The sequence below is a fragment of the Manihot esculenta genome, chromosome 8, assembly GCF_001659605.2.
Source record: "Manihot esculenta cultivar AM560-2 chromosome 8, M.esculenta_v8, whole genome shotgun sequence".
NCBI lineage: Eukaryota > Viridiplantae > Streptophyta > Magnoliopsida > Malpighiales > Euphorbiaceae > Manihot > Manihot esculenta.
This window is the reverse complement of record NC_035168.2, coordinates 37667782-37683716: the sequence shown is the minus strand read 5'-3', so window position 1 is coordinate 37683716 and position 15935 is coordinate 37667782. Positions and strand designations below refer to the sequence as shown.

The following is a 15935-nucleotide window of genomic DNA, read 5'->3' as shown; positions in this document are numbered from 1 at the left end:
TTTTGGGATGTTTAAATTATGTTATAGATTTTTATCCTAATCTAAACAGAATGATAAAACCATTACATAATAGACTTAAGAAAAATGCTGGACCATGGACTGAAGAACATACCAACATTATAAGACACATAAAATCATAAGTAAAAGAAATCACATGTTTATACCTTCCTAATCCAGAAGCTTTTAAAATAGTAGAGACAGATGCTTCAGACGTAGGATATGAAGGAATTTTAAAACAAAAGATAAGTGGTAAAGAAAATATAATTCAATTTACGTCAGGACATTGAAATTCGGCCCAATTAAATTATTCTACTATTAAAAAAGAAATTTTGAGTATTGTGATTTGTATAAATAAATTTCAGTCTGATTTGTTAAATAAAAAATTTTTAGTCAGAATTGATTGTAAATCGGCAAAGGATGTTTTAAAGAAAGATGTTAAAAACCTTGCCTCTAAATAAATTTTTGCTAGATGGCAAGCAATTTTAAGTATTTTTGATTTTGAGATCGAGTATATTAAAAGTAGTAATAATAATATACCAGATTTTCTGACTCGAGAATTTTTACAGCAAAATGAGAAGAAAGAAGAATAAACAGAAGGAAATAAAGTCTAGCTCCAGTTCTACATCTAAAGCCATTTCCGAACATTCGGAAGAAATCAGTAAAACCATTGTAAAACCTTCTGAACCCAGTAAAGCCACAAAACCCCAAGACAAAACTCCAGAAGATTTAAAAAGGTGGATCGAAGAGCTAAGTCAATCACCGGAGGTGATTAAAGCCCTGCAAAATATAGCCTCCTCTTCCGGAGAGTCAGGTATGGCTTCTAAATCTAAAGCGATCGTACCCGCTCATGGTACGGCTAGTCTGTCTCAAATGGTAGACAGTAAAGATGTAACATCCTCTGGGCCCACACCAGTGAATATTGTCCGCTTTGGGTCAAGGAATTGAAACCCTGTCTTCCCTCACGGGTTTGTTTCTGGGTCAAGAGATTTACTACCATGTCTTCCCAAAACGCGTCCACTGGGGTCTCTTGGGCATAGGCTTATAAAGCCCTCTCCCTCCTTACCTCTTTTCGATGTGGGATACCTGTGATCCACCTATATGGGGTTCTTTCCCCCCATAAGGCCTGAGCGTCCTCGCTCAGCACACCGTACTCATGAGGCCCAGACTCTGATACCAATTATAACATCCTCTGGGCCCACACCAGTTAATATTGTCCGCTTTGGGTCAAAGGTTTCAATCCCTTGACCCAAAGCGGACAATATTCACTGGTGTGGGCCCAGAGGATGTTACAATGAACCCCATATAGGTGGATCACAGGTATCCCACATCGGAAAGAGGTAAGGAGGGAGAGGGCTTTATAAGCCTATGCCCAAGAGACTCCAGTGGACGCGTTTTGGGAAGACAGGGTAGTAAATCCCTTGACCTAGAAACAAACCCGTGAGGGAAGACAGGGTTTCAATCCCTTGACCCAAAGCGGACAATATTCACTGGTGTGGGCCCAGAGAATGTTACAATTGGTATCAGAGCCTGGGCCTCATGAGTACGGTGTGCTGAGCGAGGACGCTCAGGCCTTATGGGGGGAAGGAACCCCATATAGGTGGATCACAGGTATCCCACATCGGAAAGAGGTAAGGAGGGAGAGGGCTTTATAAGCCTATGCCCAAGAGACTCCAGTGGACGCGTTTTGGGAAGACAAGGTAGTAAATCCCTTGACCCAGAAACAAACCCGTGAGGGAAGACGGGGTTTCAATCCCTTGACCCAAAGCGGACAATATTCACTAGTGTGGGACCAGAGGATGTTACAATTGGTATTAGAGCCTGGGCCTCATGAGTACGGTGTGCTGAACGAGGACGTTCAAGCCTTATGGGGGGAAGGAACCCCATATAGGTGGATCACAGGTATCCCACATCGGAAAGAGGTAAGGAGGGAGAGGGCTTTATAAGCCTATGCCCAAGAGACCCCAGTGGACGCGTTTTGGGAAGACAGGGTAGTAAAGCCCTTGATCCAGAAACAAACCCGTGAGGGAAGACAAGGTTTTAATCCCTTGACCCAAAGCGGACAATATTCACTGGTGTGGGCCCAGAGGATGTTACAATTGGTATCAGAGCCTAGGCCTCATGAGTATGATGTGCTGAGCGAGGACGCTCAGGCCTTATGGGGGGAAGGAACCCCATATAGGTGGATCACAAGTATCCCACATCGGAAAGAGGTAAGGAGAGAGGGCTTTATAAGCCTATGCCCAAAAGACCCCAGTGGACGCGTTTTGGGAAGACAGGGTAGTAAATCTCTTGACCCAGAAACAAACCCGTGAGGAAAGACAGGATTTCAATCCCTTGACCCAAAGCGGACAATATTCACTGGTGTGGGCCCAGAGGATGTTACAAAAGACTTATCAAATCCGTTGAAGGCTGTGGATTTGCCAAAAATCCAATCTTCTCAAGGTTATAACTCTGGTGTTTAAAAATGGTTTTTAAAGAATATTTCAGAATTTGAAATAGAGATAGAACATGGTTTTAATGACATAAATCCTTGGGAAGTAGTTAGAAAAAATTATCCCGAGAAATGGTTTTTCAGGCCAAAAGATATCTCAAAGCCTCAGGAGTATTATCAAAGTATTTTGGAAGAAACCGGTTCAGCCCGGATAAAACACAATTTTGATAAACATCATAAAGGAGTAATAGCATATTCTTCCATTCAAATAAAATGGGTCGTCCATCCAAAAGATTGGTCGATCTCGAGTTTATACACTGCAACACAATTTAAAACTTTAAAAAGGGATTCGACCTTGTATAACTATTTTGATTATATAGATGCATGGACAAATGTTTTTTGTATTCAAAACCCAACCACTACTCATTTGTGGTTGATATATTTTGACCAACAAAGTATTAAAACCACCACTAAATTTTCTAATTGGTTTTTTAAATGGTGGCAATATAGGGGTATTACTGATGAGGTCCTATCACCAGAAGTACTCCAAGTATATTAGTATTTTAAAACTCATTATAAACCTCACCCAAGTGAAAAATATATACCCCTTGATGTATTTTTGTACCAAATTTTTTATTCCATGGGTATACCAATGGTATTTTGATTTTCAATATACAACAGAATTAAATATTCCGGCCATAATAAAAAAGCACAAAGTGAAATGGTGGGGATCATTCAAAAATTCCACCACTGAAATTGTTGTAAAAAATTGGATTCTTAAAAAAGCCCAGTTTCCTGCAATATCTTATGCTAGTAAATTAGCCCTGCAAGGAGAGTCTTCATTTGGGGATCAAAAGGCCCAGTGCCAAGCTATGCTCGCAACAGCTAAAGCTCCTGAAGAATATAAAATGATATGTCAACAGATGTTCAGCCAATTGGGTTCAGGAGAAACAGTAAAGTCTGAGGAACTAAAAGAAAGAAAGTCCAGTAGTAAAGAATCATCAAAACACTCTTCCAGTAAAAAAGCTCCAAAGAAAAAAATCTAGCAGGAGAAAGCCTAAAAAACAGTCAAGTTCGGAATCGGAGTCGACAGCGTCAAGTACCTCATCCTCCAGTAAAACTCCGGCATCTTCTCATTGTGACAACAATGAAGATGACTGTTATGGGATATTACCAGCAATAAAAATTAAAAGCAAGACTGACAAAGTAAAAAAAAAAAAGGGAAGAAAAAGAAAGAAAAAGTAAAGACAAAAGGAAAAGGAAGGAAGAGACATGACACCTCATCGTCCTCATCATCTTCAGAATCAGAGTAAAAACAAATATGGAAAAATAATGGCAGACAGATTACTATTCATCTACAGTAAAAGTAGGTGGCAGACATACTATTCATCTACAGTAAAAGCAGGTGGCAGACATACTATTCATCTACAGTAAAAGCAGGTGACAGACATTCTATTTATCTACAGTAAAAGCAGGTGGCAGACATACTATTCATCAACAGACATTCTCTTTATCTACATGACACCTCATCGTCCTCATCATCTTCAGAATCAGAGTAAAAACAAATATGGAAAAATAATGGCAGACAGATCACTATTCATCTACAGTAAAAGTAGGTGGCAGACATACTATTCATCTACAGTAAAAGCAGGTGGCAGACATACTATTCATCTACAGTAAAAGCAGGTGACAGACATTCTATTTATCTACAGTAAAAGCAGGTGGCAGACATACTATTCATCAACAGTACAAGTTATTATTCATGAACAGTAAAAGCCGCGTGAATCAACAGTAAAAGTCTGAAAATTTTCTATAAAAAGGGAACGGATATATTTCTTCTCTCTATTTTCTCTATCTTCACACTTCTTTGTAAAATTTCTATATCAGTTTTCAGAAACTTTGTAAAACCTTCAAGTATAAATAAAATTATAGTAAGTTTTATATTATTTACTTTTTGTATATTTTATATCTGCTACTTAAATAAGCCCGTGTTGACGGCACCTTTCTCTTCTCCCTCCTCATTCAGACTTAATTCTGGGGATCTCAGGTTAAGGTTGCAGGAATCTAAAACCTTTGTGTTATTTTGTTGCCTAAGTATGCTCTGTGGTTGCAGTTCAGGCTGAACTTTCATATCAGAAATCTGTATTATTTGCTTGTGCTTGTTATGAATTTTATAGATTAAAGACCAATAACTTTGTGAGGCCAGAAATTTTACTCTTATTCAGGCCAGTGACCTTTTGAGGTCAGAGTAATATTTTTCTTATTAAACTTTCTTGGTATAAAGACTGAAAAACCAGACTTCTTCAATCCGGCAAATTGTTGTGCCGTAGAAGAAATTTGGGCTACAACGTCACGTACCATTGAAAGTTATAATCCGTAAAATTATATATATTAAAAATAAGAATATACATATTTTATTATTACCATAAAAAATAAGCTATAAACATTCTCGATCCGAACGCTATTAAAAATTAATCTAAATTACTTAAATTTATCTTAAATCTGATTATTATTATTTGAATAAATCTGAACCGTTTAGTTTTATATATTTTAATTAATAATTTATATAAAAATATTTTTCATTAATAATTTTTATTTAAAAATTTAATATTTTTTAAAAAATTAAATTTAAATTTTTAAATAAAAAAATATATAAAAAATTATAAATATTATTATAAAATATTTTTTTATATTAAATTAATTATTTATATAAAAGAATTCGGATTGTGAGTAGAATATTCGAATTCCATCCGAATCTCTAACGGATATTATTTTTTAAAATTCGAATATATTTCAAATCTGATTATAATTATCGAAATCTATATTATTAAAATTCGATTAGATTGAATATCCAAAAATAGCCTACGATTGCCATACCTACCCTCTCGTCTAATTCCTCAAGGCTCCAAAAAATTTACCAAACTCGGTTTTGTTAAAAGTTTCAAAGCAATCACATAAGATTTTTTTTTTCAATTTTATCATTAAAAAAATTAAGAGTATTCATTAAAATTTTTTTAAATTTTACTATTGTCTCTATTAAGCATAATTTTTTAGAACTTATCTTATTATTTATATTTATTTCTCTATTTAATTATACACTTTTCAATGATAAATAGGGAGAGAATTATTGAAATTTAAGTGAGTAGGTGAGATAAAAGTGAATTTAGTTAAATTAATAGATATTTTGATTTAATTATTTTTTTAATTATCGGATAAAGAAAAGTAGATGAAGAGAATATTTTTTTATAAAAAAATATTTTAATTGCACTTTAAATTTTTTTATCAATTAATTAATTTTATAATTTATTTAAATTTTTATAGAAATATGAATAATTTTTAGAAGTTTCCAATTAAACTAACGAATTATATCAAGCAACTAATATTCATATCAAATCAAATTTATTTTACCGTTTGATTTCATTTTTATTAAAAATTAAATTAAATTAAAATCAAATAATGGAAATCAAAATTTTAAAAACTCAAATCAAATTAAAATTAAATAATGGAAATCAAAATTAAAAAAAAAACTGAAATTATAATGAATTTTGATTCAATTTTAATTTTTTTAGATAAAAGCCGAACGGAAATCAAAATTGTAACCGTGCGGCGCCAAGAGCATGAGCAGCTGTGCTCTTTACCATGAAAATTACATTTGTACCCCGCATGCGCTGATAGTCTCATACGTTCCCAACTTCCGAATCAAAACGCTAATAAACCTCTTATCCCGATAAAATTATATCCTATTTCTCCTAATTCGAGATCAAAAGTAAGAAAAACCCTACAACTTCCCCATCCAAATCTTTTATTATATTATATTATATTATATTTTATTATTTATTTATTTATTTTTTATCAACTAACGGCGTAGAACACTTCTATTCCTTCTGCAAAACTCGCTGCTTATCAGGTTGGCTAGGGAAACTGCTCTGCTTCTTCCTCTCTCTGTCTCGCCCTGACTTTGTACGTTCATTGTCTATCTCTTTTTTGCCTGTTTGGCTGCCAAGAAACTTGGACGAGTTGAAATCACTGCCGCCATGTGATAGTTAACTATTAGAAATTGGTGATAAATTAATTTTGCTATTTATTATCATATATTCAAGCGTCTATACTAAATATTATCCCCTTTTACTTCTTCTTAAGATTTTAGATTTATGCGTTTTCTTAGTAATTATTGAGAATGCAGATCAATGCTGTTTCTTGTTTCTCCCTAACGTGTTTGTTTGTATGCGAGAATGAGTCGCTTCAACTCTTTCTTTCTATTTATTTTTCCGTTCCTTTTCTATTTGTTCATAGAGAAAACAGAACAATCTCAACCGATTTTGGTTGTGGCTTAATATTGCAGAAATTTTTTTATGTGTTTACTGAATAGCGGATAATGTGCATGTTAGCTGCGAAAACATTGACCTTGTGAGAAAGTTTGATTTTGATTATAAATATTCCAAGTTACTTCGGTAATTTTTCTGAAATGATAAGTGCGCAATCGAAATTCAGACTAGCTGAAGGTATTATAGTGTGTCTAATACATTGCAGGGTTTGGTGAATCCATTGATGAAGATGGTTTCTGTTTTTTTTCTCTGCCTGGCTGTTTAAATATTTAGATTGCTTCTGATATGCTTTTGTTTGTGTTTTAGCAAGCCGCTTGTTGCAGGCGTTCCTAATGCACCTTTGACTAGCTATAGAAACTGAAGGGTTCTATATTGTAAATGACAAAGGAGAGAGTTTACAATGCTTTTAAGGCAACAAGAGCTCTAGGTATTCCTGATGAAGAGGTGAAGCCTGTGCTGAAGAAGCTTTTGAAGGTGTACGATAAGAACTGGGAACTTATTGAAGCAGAAGACTATAGAGCACTCATAGATTCATATTTCGAATTGAGGGAAACTGAGGTTCTTTTGCTGATCATCTTGATGCCTATTGTATATTCTCTTGGTAGATAAATTACAATATCTTATTGTTATTCCATGCCATGGAATACAGAGTTTATACACAGTTTATGAAAAATGACTCGTTTTTAAACCCTCAAGAAAAGAAAGAATGATGCTTTCTTTTGCTACCTCTTTTTGCATAGGTAATTAAAGGTGAGAAAAAGAGTCCTGCAGAAGATGATGCATCTGAGAGAGCTTCAAAGAGAGCTTCAAAGAGAGTGTGTTCTCAAGAGCAGGAAGATCAGGCTTCATCTACATTGGATGGCACGTCAATAAATAATCTTGAACCGGCAATCAGAAAATCACCTCAGTTATGTGCTGAATCTAGTTTTTTATTTCCTAGCAGACAGTCAAGTCAAAAGAAGGATCCCTTTCCAAATGAAAGGGTTGAGAGAGGTAGAAATTCACCTTCTCCAAGATTACCCGGACTTCAATATTCTAAACAACCTATTCTTGAAAGTGGCTGTTCTTCTCTTCAAAGAAAAAAGGTTTCCAATAATTGTCCCATCAGAGATCATATTAAGAATTCTGCATATTGTTCAGAACCTGATTCAGTGATCCAACTAGGTACTGGATTCTCCATCTTTTTCTTTTCCCTCATGTTATCTTATTGTTGTGAATTCTGTCACATGTGAATTCTGTCACATGTGTCTTCGTGTTTCCTAATTTTTTAGGATTTACAACTCTATAAGATTGCAAATAATTAGTCTTATAATAAGGGAAAAGACTTAAATAATAGGTTTACAAGTTCCATTTGCATTGATTGATTAAAGCTGTTGCATAAAAGACAAAGTACTTGGAATTTACATTGCAAAACTATAAGCTTTCTATTGGCTTTTGACAATGTTGCCTTTTTTTCATGTAACAAATGCAATTCTTAATCCCTAAGGTGCAACTGGCAATAGGTAGAGGTGTAGATGAGCTAGATCTCTTTTTTACACTTTATTTCTTAATTGAATGAGTTTACTAATTAGATTAGAATTTGAGGGTCTAACATTATAAATAGGTTTATTATTGAGATTATTTGGCTTTATGTAGTCGAAGATAAAGGGGTTTGCCTCATCACTTTAAAAGGCTTTGCCCATTGTGATAAGAGACTTTGCTAAGCTCTTCCAATTATTGTGTAGTACATTTTTTTTTAAAAAATAGATAGAGACTTCGGCAAGTGGAATAGAGTTTTGTTTATGTATTTAAAGATATTTTGTGATGTATAATATAGTTAAACATATTGAATTTTAAGAAGAGGTCGGGTGTCTAATTAATATTTATATTATGAATAGTATATAGTATGAGATTGATTGAATTTAATAAATCGATGGATAGATAATTTAAATTTGTATTTAATAATTGAGTGTAATGAATTGATGGCTAGATAATTTAAACTTGTATTTAATAATTTTATTAATTATATCGAAAGATAATGCAGTTGGTAGATGTAACCTATTATTGTGTGGATGGAGAACGTTCAAAATTTTATTCTTTTATTATTTCTCGTTAATTGTTACAACACTTTTCCTTAAGGACTAAAAGTGTGTGCCCACAAACTCCAAGTTTTGGTAGTAATTTTAAACACACATGAACAAAGACATGAATTAAGGGTTAAGGTTGGCTTTGCTATTTTTATGTTAAAATCGTATGAATTCATTAAACATGTGTCCTATCATGGATTGAATAGTCAGCCTAATTTAATACATTTATTATACATTATTATTATTATTTATATCATGTGTTGATTTATGATTTGTGAATTTGTTTTGATTTTTCAGTTTAAAAATATATTATTAAAAAATATATAATTGAATATTAATATTTATTATTATTAATTTATAGTTTGTTTCTAGTTTTTAATTGTATTAGATTGATTGTATCATATCGTTTTAATCAGATTAAATTAATTTTGTTGTATGATTCTACAATAAAATGTTGTATTAATATTTAAATTTTTAATATTATTTATTAATTATATCATCTTGATATCAATTTCTTAATTATATTCGTATCAAATATTTGTAGACATAAATAAAACCCGCTATCCGAATTTGCCACCCCAACATTCTAGTTATTGTAATTTGGAATGATGAAAAATAATAACATTCTTGTCATATGCAGCATTGAGGTTGTTGCAAGTGTTTAATTTTGTGTCTGCCCTTTTGTTGCAAAACTCTTTTTTTTTCCCGACTTTAGTTTCTCATTTTGCTTGTCCAGGTACATTGGAGCTTGCTTCAACTCAGAATAATGTTACACATTATTTGGCATCTCAACATATAACTGATATATCAAAAGGCACGGAGAATATAAAAATTTCATTGATAGATGATTTAGGTAATGGGGATCTCCCAAAATTTATGTACATGCCTCATAACATAATTTATCAAAATGCTCACATGCAAATTTCTCTGGCTCGGATTGCGGATGAGGATTGCTGTTCAAGTTGTTTAGGAGATTGTCTTTCATCTCCATTACCATGTGCATGTGCTAGTGAAACTGGTGGAGAGTTTGCTTACACACAACAAGGCCTTCTAAAACAGGAATTTTTAAGAGATTGTGTTTCTATGAAGGTAGACCCTCAAAAGCACCATTATGTTTTTTGTCAAGATTGTCCATTGGAGAGATCCAAGAATGAGGAAATGCCTGAACAATGCAAGGGACACCTGCTTAAAAAGTTCATTAAAGAATGTTGGAGAAAATGTGGTTGTGACATGAACTGTGGAAATCGAGTGGTACAAAGGGGCATCACTTGCAGCCTGCAGGTCTGATGCCGTTTAAACCCTTCAAATATTGTTTTGTTAACATCACATTATATGTCTTTTTACCTAATTGGTAGAATTTTTTTATCTAACTTCAAGTGGAAGTAGCTTTGAAACAATTACTATGGTCACTATAACAAATTGAGTCTTTATGATGAAGTTTTAGTGGAAAAACATCGCCATTAGAAGTGTTGAAAAAGCATAAAATTTTACTATTAAATATCAAAAATTATCATTTAAACTTGTAATGTCGAAGTTTTAATGGCGATCTAATGGCGAATTTTAATTTAATTTACCGTTTATTATTTTAGTGATAAATTTTAATGGCGCTTTTTTTTCTGCATAGGGTCTTATAGTGGGTAATTGGCCAAATTCGATACTTAATTAGTTTTGACTTAAAGTTTTTTCTTTCTTTTGGTGTGGTTGGGGGTCTTTCAAGGTTAGTTTGCAGTTTAATTTAGGCAATCCTCCAACTATTGGCTAGCATTTATGAAATTAGTGGAAATTCGTACACATTATGATGCGAATTTTTTTTAAAATTTATAGTTTATTTAAAATTTTATAATTAATTTTGTATTAAAATAATATTTAATGATATGAGTTCGATGTTAACATAAAATTTAAAAATTATAAAATATTATAGACTATTATTTTGATATAAAATTAAATTAAAGATCCTAAAATAAACTATAAACTTAAAAAAAATAAATCAATGGAAATACACATAGAAATGTTGGAGGTGTCTCGTTCTATATTGGCTTGAAACATGCACTTAATTACTAAATATTTACTTAGGCATTTTTTTTTCTCAAAATGTTAACGTTTTGGTGGAGTTAGATAAATAAAAATTTTGAGTGGAGTTAAAGCTTGATTTATTACCTCAATATACATGCATATGGATAGATTTATGGATATGCATGTGCTATCTTACTTATTTTGCTAGGCAACACACATGAAAAGATCGTACTATACCTAACTCACTATCATTTTATAAGACACTTTTGTTTTATTTGTCTATAGAGTTTATGTTTCTAACTGCATATTTTCTTTAAGAATATATATTGCTTTCACTTGTAAGTCTTTGATGACTCTAGATGATATGCATTTATGTGGCAGGTATTTTGTACTGGTGAAGGTAAAGGCTGGGGTCTTAGAACACTTGAGAGCTTGCCCAAAGGAGCCTTTGTTTGTGAATATGTTGGAGAAATACTGACGAACATGGAATTATTTGAGAGGAATGAAAATAGCGGGAATGAGAGGCATACATACCCAGTTACACTTGATGCAGACTGGGGTTCAGAAAGAATTCTAAGGGATGAAGAAGCACTTTGTTTGGATGCAACTTTTAGTGGAAATGTTGCAAGGTTTATTAATCATAGGTAATTTTTCCAATTTTATTTGTGGGTAAATATGTTTCCCTTATTATGTTATCAATAGTTTATTTTGGTTTTCCTGCCTAGATATGTCACATCTTCTTCCCAAATATTTAGTTTTAAATTTTTCCATTCAGAAATTTTGTAATTTCATTTTCCCAAAAGAAATAGGTACATATCTGAACAATTAATTAATTAATTTTAATTTTTATTATGAAACAAAATATTTTACAAAAATTTAATTCAATTTTTCTATTAATTTTTTTATTTAGAATGAAATCATACATCAAACATATTAATATTTATAATTCCTTATATGATTTTTGAAAATGGAATAAGCTAGCTTTTTTAATAAGGGAAAACAGTAAAATTGAGGGAAGCTTTATGTTAGATTACACACATGTATGCTCTCTTTTGCGCATTGAAATGACGTATTTGTTAAAAAAAATACATAATTATTTGGTATAGAGGATTCTTGTTTTGTTGATGCCAAGTAATTAACAAATGACATTGTTTATATATTCCTTTTCTCTTTAAATTATCAGATATGGGTAGGATACATATCCCTTCTCCACAAATTATTAAATTTATTTTGGAGATATAATTATGTTCAAAAATATTAAAATAATTTAAATTTAATCATTTTAGATCAAGTGAAAAATAAATTTAAAAATTATTTAAATCAAATTAGTTAATCATTATAATTAATATCAAAATTATTTTAAATATGAAAATCACGTGAAGCTAATAAATTTGCAAAAAAGAAATTACTCATAGAAAGTGGAACCTTAGAAAAACTAATGAACTACAATATTTGAGTACATGGTCTCAGCTTGTCAATGCTATTCGATATAGCATAGCAAGATTGTGATAAGATCCCTCAAAATTTAGGGAGGGGAATGTAATGCCCATGTTGGGCAGAGCTTGGTGGTATTTATATCCTACATTGCCAAATTATCCTATTTGTATAAATATAAAGTCTAGCTCAATATTATTAAAACAATCTGGGGTCGATTATTACACTATTTTATGCTGTATGGGAATATAACTTCTTTAATAAATGTATCAAAGCTCCCAGCTTTTTCCATTTTAATGATTCCGTCATTATTAGCTTCTGAGTGCACTTCTTGCAGATGTGACGATGCAAATTTGATTGATATTCCAGTTCAAGTAGAGACTCCCGATCGGCACTATTATCATGTAAGGATCACTGTGGATTTAGTTTTGATATCCTTTTTTTTTTTTTCGTCTTCATGCTTCTATGGAAAGAAAAAGTTTACAATCTCGCTTGTGATGTGATCCGTAATTTCTAATGCAGCTTGCATTTTTCACTACAAGAGAAGTGAGTAAATTGGAAGAACTGACTTGGGTAAGTGGGACTTCACTTCTCGGAATTCAATTTGTACTAGTCTTTCATTTCATTGTTTCAAGTAAGATCTGCAATCTTATCAAGCAAGAAAATGTCAGGTTTGCAGTAATCTAAAAACTTTTGCAAGAAAACTTATTATTGTTAGAAGGAAGTCAAGGGAAGAGAAAAAATTGTTTTTTTCACTTAACTTTTTCCAGTTTTGACAAAATGTAAGTTAGGATGAAAGGTTGTCTTTCTAGATTAGGGACTTCCATTGAAAAATTAGAATTTAAGGATGATAGCCTGCTGGCCAGACTTTTAGATCCGTCAGTAGTGTATTTATTACCCTCTCCATCTTATAATTATTTTTCTATTTTATAATTTTATCTATTTTATTTTTTCAAATATATATATATTTTGAAAAGAATGATTTTTATTAATTTTCTAATTATATCTATTTTAAAAAGATTAAATTTTATTAAATATTAAGAGATGTTTTAATAAATTTTTAAAAATAAAATAAATTAAATAGGCTATAAAAGTCAATCCACCCTTTATTATATTTATATATTTCAAAAGATTTTAGAGTCGTTGAATTTTAAAGTTATTAAATATTTTATAGTAGTTAAAAATTTTATGAGTTGAAAATTTTATTTATAAAATTTTTTTATTATTTCAGATTTGATATTTAAATTTAATATTAAATCTGACTGTTACGATTTTATTATATAATCTCAAAATTTTTATAACCGCTTATAATAACTATTTTTTTCCATTATAAATATTTTCCATCAAACAATTCTCTATATTTTCTGCTTGACCAGTATCCAATCCGATTCAGATTTTATTTTATTTTATTATTTTATTTTTTCAAATGAATAATAATTTTTAAATAACTAAAAAAATGAATAGAAATTTTTAAATGGAGTTTTTTTTGGCCAAGTAGTATATTTGAATTTGATAGAATAGTTCATTAACAATCTGCGTAGGGTATAGTGGGTTTCTGTAGAGACTAGAAATATTGGATAACCTTATTAAAGGTGAGTCCTCTTGTAAGAGGCAAGCGCCTTATGCTTGGCTTAAGATTTGAGGCAAGGTAAGGCGTCATTCTCTTGAAAATGTGCATGTTTTTTTAAAAGAATAATTAAATTCTAATCTATAGTTTCTTTTGAAGTAACAGTTTGTAAAATTAAATTTTAAGTAGTAATTAGAGGATATATTCTATAATTATGCTTATTAATTAAAATTTTTTATTTTATAATTAGGCAAATTAACTAGTGATGTATATCCATATAATTATGTCAGCTAATTAGGAAAGGAATAATGTAATATCTACTTAGTTAGCTTTCAATATTAAGTATATTTCATAAACAATTGATTTTTACAATTCAAAATTCATACAAACAATTGATTTTTACAATTTAAAATTCATACAAATTATGCATGTAGAAATTAAATAGTTATAATTTTATAAAGATTAATTTGTTGATAATTCGTTGACATTGATAATTTGTTGACAATAGTTCGTACAATTCAAAGTTGATAGTTTGTTGAAATATATTGTGAAGTCAATTTTCATGAAAATTTCTTGCAGGATTATGGGATTGACTTTGATGACCGTGATCACCCAATAAAGGCATTTCAGTGTTGTTGTGGAAGTGCTTCCTGCCGAGATGTGAAAAGAAAAAGGTACTAGTAATTTATTTTTCTAAGGGTGAATTAAGAATCTCTTTCTACAATTTATAATAAATTTTATAGTTTTTAAAAAATAATATTAATATGTATTTTAATAAAAAAATTATTTGTAAAGTTTAACCTTTTATTTTAGAAAATGTTTCTTCTATCCAAATTAATCTAAATATTAGTTTGTGATTTTTTATTTAAATCAATCTAAGAGTTTAAATTAAAATGCAATTCAAAAGAATTATAAGACTAAGCTTCTTCATTTTTAATCAATAAATTAATGTAAAAAATAAAAAATGAGCTTTTTTTAGATAAATTAAAAAATTAATTGAAAATTTTTAATTTTTAGATAAAGTTGAACTTTTTATCTCCAGGCGTAGAAATGGGATCACTCGCAGACGAGGCGACAACTAGAGTAGCGTAGCGAACTCATGCATGCAATGATTGATAAAGTCAGCGGTCAGCGAAAGTAATTGGCGACACTTAGAGAACTTGGGAGATTATCACAGGCTTCTTTTCTTGATAACGATCTTTTTGTTTATTTTGCCATTTTAAGTTAAAAGATTCACAACTGTGGATCTCAAAAAAAAGGAGTTCTGATCTCTTCTCAGTTGTTTCATTCATGAGGTAATGGATGCATATCGAATATATTTAAGTTTCCTAAGTGGAAGATAATTTTTATTTTAAATTAAAAATTAAAATCATTCGTATTTATGCACTTATCAATTATCTAAATTTTTAAACGCAGAAAAGTTCAACTTTCAAATTCAAAATTAAAGCTAATTGAAAAGGTGAACATCTTGATTAAAATTCTAACATCCTCTTGAAAATTTTGATGGAAAAGAAATTGTTAGTTCTTTACTCTTGTGTGAAATATCAATGGAAAAGAAAATTCAAGACTTCTGGGAAATAAACAAAGTCTTGAATCATAGTACAATTTTTTTTAACCTCTTTTGCATGGGAAGTGATTCCAGTCACGTGCACAAGGAAGGAAGCTAGCTAATGGTGGTTGATTTAATAAAGAATTAAACTCAATCAACAATTGGATTAGCACTTGATAATTAGTAATTATAAAGTCAACCCATTTGATCCCACGCAACTACTTCTTCATTTCTTCCAATTCTATCCTTTATTAAAAAAATATAATTATTTAGTGTCTTCACGTATGTGAATTTATAAAAATAATACATCTTTTGCGGCAAGCGATCACTATGAATTATGATTATTAAGTAAAATTAAAAAAAGAAAAAGCAGATGATTACTGATAACCAACTTATATGAGGTGTATCAATTGCTTTTCGGAGAAGCTCTACAGACTGTTTCCCATAAGTTAGATGTTTTTACTTTATTTTTAATTAGACCAGATTACTATTTTAAAGTTTATTAATTATTAATTTTTAAATTAAATTTTCATAAATAAATTATTTAAAA

At 30.8% G+C, this 15935-nt stretch overlaps 1 protein-coding gene across 2 annotated transcripts; it reads left to right on the top strand.

Annotated features, from left to right (window-relative positions):
- Positions 1-6301: 6301 nt before the first annotated feature.
- Positions 6302-15205, top strand: LOC110620731 (histone-lysine N-methyltransferase SUVR4). Of its 2 annotated transcripts, none has more exons than XM_021764560.2 (9): positions 6302-6391; positions 7063-7314; positions 7497-7920; positions 9559-10103; positions 11217-11479; positions 12607-12673; positions 12792-12842; positions 14416-14510; positions 14879-15205. In XM_021764560.2, exons 2-9 carry the CDS (start codon positions 7135-7137, stop codon positions 14916-14918), a joined length of 1665 nt encoding a protein of 554 aa, XP_021620252.1. In that variant the 5' UTR covers positions 6302-6391; positions 7063-7134; the 3' UTR covers positions 14919-15205. The 2 variants fall into 2 exon arrangements, with proteins under 2 accessions (XP_021620252.1, XP_021620253.1); XM_021764561.2 differs by having other exon boundaries at positions 6317-6491.
- Positions 15206-15935: the final 730 nt, after the last annotated feature.

Excerpts from the sequence above, each read along its gene's own strand:
- LOC110620731 (XM_021764560.2), top strand. The coding sequence starts at position 7,135 with ATGACAAAGGAGAGAGTTTACAATGCTTTTAAGGCAACAAGAGCTCTA. Across the intron at positions 11,480-12,606 it reads GCAAGGTTTATTAATCATAG|ATGTGACGATGCAAATTTGA; the intron begins GTAATTTTTCCA and ends CACTTCTTGCAG. Across the intron at positions 12,674-12,791 it reads CCGATCGGCACTATTATCAT|CTTGCATTTTTCACTACAAG; the intron begins GTAAGGATCACT and ends TTTCTAATGCAG.